The 5,347-nt window shown below is 34.3% G+C and overlaps 1 protein-coding gene across 1 annotated transcript; it reads right to left on the reverse strand.

Moving 5' to 3' along the window:
* Positions 1 to 2,572: 2,572 nt before the first annotated feature.
* LOC111896393 (uncharacterized) lies at positions 2,573 to 4,589 on the reverse strand. The gene is made up of 5 exons (XM_023892388.1): positions 4,129 to 4,589; positions 3,515 to 4,034; positions 3,216 to 3,455; positions 2,903 to 3,152; positions 2,573 to 2,805 (listed from the first exon to the last, which is right to left on the reverse strand). Exons 1-5 carry the CDS (start codon positions 4,587 to 4,589, stop codon positions 2,573 to 2,575), a joined length of 1,704 nt encoding a protein of 567 aa, XP_023748156.1.
* Between the last annotated feature and the right edge of the window lie 758 nt (positions 4,590 to 5,347).

Below are 5,347 nucleotides of genomic sequence, written 5' to 3' on the forward strand. Positions count from 1 at the left end.
TGTCTTTACCATGATAATATAGTGTTTTAGATTTGGAAGTGAAATAAATATTTTATGATTTATATAAATTTATGAATTTTGGTAAGATGTAGTTAAATTTTTATAAATTTATGGATATCCATTTTATCTAAAATAGATTTAATGTGTACTGTTTTTTTTAATACCTAAATATTGTCGACGAGTTCCTAGAAAGTTCAAAACATTTAACAAACATAGCATTTAATTTTTTAGTAGCCATTCTTTTTAATAAACTAATTGCAAATCTAAAGTAGTCGGGCGGAGGAACTTTTAAACATGTTATAGGGATATTTATATTGAGGAACTAAAATCTAATTCAACCGTTCTCACAACATTATTGGATTTTAAGCGTATATCAAAATTATTGACTTATATTATGGGTATGAAGAGAATTTTTAATCCTTAAATTAGTTATTCGTTTGGATTAAAGAAAAAGAATACATTATTTTTTAGTTTTACTTACTATATCATTAAATTGGCTATTCTTTTATATAAAAAATATTTTATATTTTTACTTTATTACAGATGAATGAAAACCTTTTATATAAAAATGACATTTTTTTGCTAAACTTTTAACATACAAATTCCCAAAAAAACAGAAATTGTATTAATTATTTTTGTAACATTTATATATTATGTGATACCAAGAAGAATAATGTATTCACAATTAACCTGAATTATATATATATATATATATATATATATATATATATATATATATATATATATATATATATATATATATATATATATATATATAAACATGTTTTTATTAAACCAAGACGATTTATATATATTATTAAAACAACAATTATTTTTAAATTGAAACTGATTAAACAATTTATTAAATAAATAAAATGGTATTATTACAAAATATGAAGACGTAAAAAACTAAAATGTTGAAGAAAGTACGAACATGCTTTTTAAATTGAACCATATATAATATACACAAAAGATTTTGTATATTTCAAAGTGACAAAATTGCAAATTTGGTCCTTGTGGTATGTCAAAACTAGCATGTTTGGTCCAAAATGAGTTTGGCTTGCAAGGATAGTCCAATAGTTTCTATTTGTTGCGAGTTTAGTCCAATGGCTTAACAGCCATTACCAAGCTCCCGTTAATTTACACATGCCCCTCTCACTTAAGGGTATTTTAGTCCATTCATCTAGCCCCTTTATTATTTTATTATTATTTAGTCCATAAAGAGACTACAACGTCTCTATTCTCGTCTCCAACAATAAGCCCTAACTATCACTCCCTCTCTGATTTCATCTTCTCCATCGATCACCCCCTGTGATTTCATCTTCTCCATCGACAATGGTGATGTGCTTCTGCAAAAAGTGGGCGATAGTTCGGACATCGTGGACAAATAACAACCCAGGGCGCCGATTTTGGGGATGTCCTGACCCGGTAAGTATGTTACACTTTATTTTGACGACTGCTCCCTGATGATCTAATGTTTCTTTCTTCTTTTTTTCAAGAATTCATCATGTGGGTTTATTGGGTGGCATGATGAACCCATGTGTGCTCGTTCCAAAGTTATAATACCAGGGCTGCTTGGGACAATCAATAAGCTACGAAAAGCAATAGATGATATAAAAGAACAAGCAAGCAAGCATGAAAAAGCAATGGAGAAGATCAAAGAAGAAGAAACTATGTTGAGGTATTACCTAGTCTATAGTTGGATTTTTTGTTGTTGTTGTGTTGGTGTTCTTGTTGTAAGTCCACATGTTGATTGTGGTTATCTTTTGTAATAGGATAGGGGTACATGTGTCTGGTTTAAGTAGTTTTTTGCTAATGTGGAACTGTAATGCAAAGTAATGGTAATGAAAATTTGGTATCTATTGACCAATTATGGATTTGTTCTATTGTTCATACATAACCTTCTAAAGATAACATATAATGCATCAATATGTAGTTAACACAAAAGCATACTGAAGACATAATACCTATTACCATCTTCAAAATACATGTCATAAGTTAATTGAAAACAAAGTTATTGCAACAAAAGACATCCTGCATCTAGGAATAAACCCAAACTTGTTCAATACAGTCAAACCAAAAGATAAAACCAACATAGACCATCAAGTCCCTCCCTAACCTTTGCATGTCCTGGAGTTGTGCCCTTTGTTTCCACACTTACTATAAGTCACACTAACAAACTTTCTTGTTAGTTTCCCACTACCATGTGGACCATGACCATGAATCTCACTGGGACCAACATCTGACCTTTGACTCTGACTTTGACTCTTGCTTTGACTTTTTTCCTCCATGGATTGCCTTCTCTTCCTCTTGGGTCTCCCAGGTTGATTACCCATGCCCCTCTCACTTAAGGGTATTTCCAAGTTTGTAGCCAGTGCACCTTGTGTACATAAGTCTGGAGCTCGTGTACACACTCACCATGATCTGCGTTGTTATACAACACAGAAATCACATGTCTGCAAGGGATACCTGTTAATTCCCATTTGCTGCAGCTGCATACCCTTTCATGCATATCAACAACATGTTGATCATTCCATGGGCCTTTGACTAGGTATTTTTCATCACCACACAATTATGCAATGTACTGAGTAGCAGCTGCTTCATTCTTCTCCATGATCTTTGTTGCTGTTGGGGTGAGTGGGCCTACACACTTTTGTTGCACCTTGAGGACATTACATATCCTCTTCATCATATATTCCCTAATAAACTCCATGCAGCTAATAATTGGTTTGTCTCTCCCATCAACCAGCTTGCCATTAAACACCTCACAAAGGTTGTTTAACAGCATGCCTGTGGTTGCTCTCCCTGTATATAAAAGGGTAGAAGTGTCATATTGTTGTGTAAAGGGTAAAATGGTCAAAGGGTAAAATGGTAAAAGGGTAAAAGGGTCATAATAGCTTACCTGTGAAATGGCTTTTTGCCCAATGTTGTGGTGGTATTGACTTCAACCATTCATATGCTGATTTGTCATATAAAATGAATTGGTGCATGTAATGGTTAAACTTTGGCACTGTTGTAGCTGTGGCACAATCCCAAAGGTGATCTTTATATTCCTTAGTTCTCCATTGTTTCTTCATGTTCTCATGTATATGTCTGAGACAGAACCTATGCTCAGCACATGGGAACAGTTGACTAACTGCTTGTAGCAAACCCTGGCAACAAATTACACATGATTAAAAAATAAACATTAAAAATAATAAATAAAAAACCATTACCTTTTGTCTGTCACTAACAAAAGTGAAATTAGACATAGCATGTAGATCTAAGTCATCACCAAGACATTCAAGGAACCAATTCCAAGATTCACAATTTTCAATCTTTACAATTACATATGCAAGTGGGTATATGCCATTGTTGGAATCTAATCCAACTGCAGTTAAGATTTGGCCTGGATAAGGGCCTTTCATATGAGCCCCATCTAGCCCCAAGAAATCTCTTAAACAAGCTTTGAATCCCTTATTCATCCCCCTAGACAAACATAGATTCTTTTAAAACATCTTGAAGTGCAATTTACCAAATTAGATTCTGAAACATCTCCAAGTTCTAATTTGACTGTGGTATCAGGATTGGTTGACTGCAACTCAAGGATATAGTCTCTCAGAACTTCATACTGTTTTTTGTAATCACCCACTACAATCTTTTTTGCATCTGCTTTAGCTCTAAAAACTTTATGAATTGAGAAACCCACTCCATACTTCTTCTGTAATTGTTCTTGGAGAGCTTTAACTAGGATAGTAGGGTTGGATTCTACTTGATCCATGATTTGTTTGGACATAAACTTTGTTGTTGCAGCTCTCACCTTCCTTGTATTCATACAAGTGTGTTTGTCTTCATATGTTTTAATGTACCAGCTGCTTGCATCTGAAGACCTCGAGGCATGTAACATCCAAGGACAAGAAGAATCTGCTTTTTCCTGACTTGTCCCACCTTGTTTGTCCTTTTCTTTACTTTTCCCTTTCCTTTTTTCAGCTTGGGTAGGTCCACTAACTACATCATTATTAAATGCCACAACTCCATTACATATGGCCCTCAATCTGGATTTGTCATTTTTTTTTAAATGCAATATTTTTTTTTGTTTCCAATGCATGCATTTTGATTTTCTCTTTCAACTCCTGCTTACTGTTATACTTTTGACCTATTTTAAAATGACACTTATGAACCTCACCTAAAGAACAACTTTTTTCCTTACTTAGTTGTTTCAAAACTGCTCTTCTCTTTCTGTCCTGATCAGAATCCTCATCCACGGAATCAAAAGCAACATTGTCAATGACATCTAACTCATCTACTTCTTCGTCACTCTCATGTTGTATAGGATTCCTAGCCCTTTTATCCAAGAACTCTACTTTTGTAGCAATGCTCATGTTAAAATCCCTCATATCAACTTCAACATCTTCAATTACATTATCTTCATCCACCCAATAATCATTATCATCACTATCATCTTCCTGCTTTGTTTCACTTCTTTCTTTACTTTCAACCTCACTTACATTTTCTTTTCCACTACTATCCATGTTAGACTGAGGTTGGTTTTCACTTCCATCTTGGACAAAAGCATCAGTTTGATAGTCAAAATCCCAAAAGTCATTCATCTAAGCTTGGTTTACCTCATCCATCTGAGCTTGGTTTTCTTCATCTATCCGAGCTTGGTTTTCTTCATCCATATGAGGTTCATTGACATCATGCATGTCAGTGCCATTGACTCCATCAACATTGCTTCGTATTATTTGTTGGTAGAGTCCAATATAAAAATCAGTAGCTTCCTCAACAAAGTCTTTGGCTATCTGCTCAATCTCACCAATATCATCAAAGTATATTTTCTTACTGCAAGATGCTATCACTCCATCCTTGCTCATAACCCTTCTCCTATTATATCCAGGTGACAAGGATACGACTTGAACTATTTTATTGACTTGGATTTTAGGTTGGTTTGCTTGAGTGGGCACCACATCAACTAAATTATCAGTAGGTGTAGTCATCACAGGTGTTTCCTTTGATTGGTCATCAGGAGCTTCATTAATATGTTGCACATCCTCATGTGCTTCATCTAACTGTACAAGGGTAACCTCGGTAACAAGCTTAGGATTCAAGAAATAGGTGAGTAGTCTTGTTTCACCATGTTCTGTGTATACCTTCATCACTTTGTGCTCACTGACATATTGAGAAAAGTTTGCAACATCTTGATCATTTCTTAAAGGACGAAGACCAAAGTGGAAGTCTCCACCAGGCATAGGAAAATGGTAGTATATAATAGGAGGAACCCCATATCTAAAACCCTTCATGATTGCATCGAGCTCATGAACTGAAAACTCATCTATATCTACCATGTCAACATAGTTTACAGTTCCAT

The sequence above is a fragment of the Lactuca sativa genome, chromosome 9, assembly GCF_002870075.4.
Source record: "Lactuca sativa cultivar Salinas chromosome 9, Lsat_Salinas_v11, whole genome shotgun sequence".
NCBI classification, from domain to species: domain Eukaryota; kingdom Viridiplantae; phylum Streptophyta; class Magnoliopsida; order Asterales; family Asteraceae; genus Lactuca; species Lactuca sativa.

What these genes read in the sequence shown, in the direction of transcription:
- LOC111896393 (XM_023892388.1), bottom strand. Translation starts at nt 4,589, where the DNA reads ATGAATGACTTTTGGGATTTTGACTATCAAACTGATGCTTTTGTCCAA. An exon ending in CATTTTAAAATAGGTCAAAA is followed by an intron (nt 4,035 to 4,128) that starts GTATAACAGTAA and finishes TGACAAATCCAG; the next exon opens with ATTGAGGGCCATATGTAATG. An exon ending in TTGTTAGTGACAGACAAAAG is followed by an intron (nt 3,153 to 3,215) that starts GTAATGGTTTTT and finishes ATTTGTTGCCAG; the next exon opens with GGTTTGCTACAAGCAGTTAG.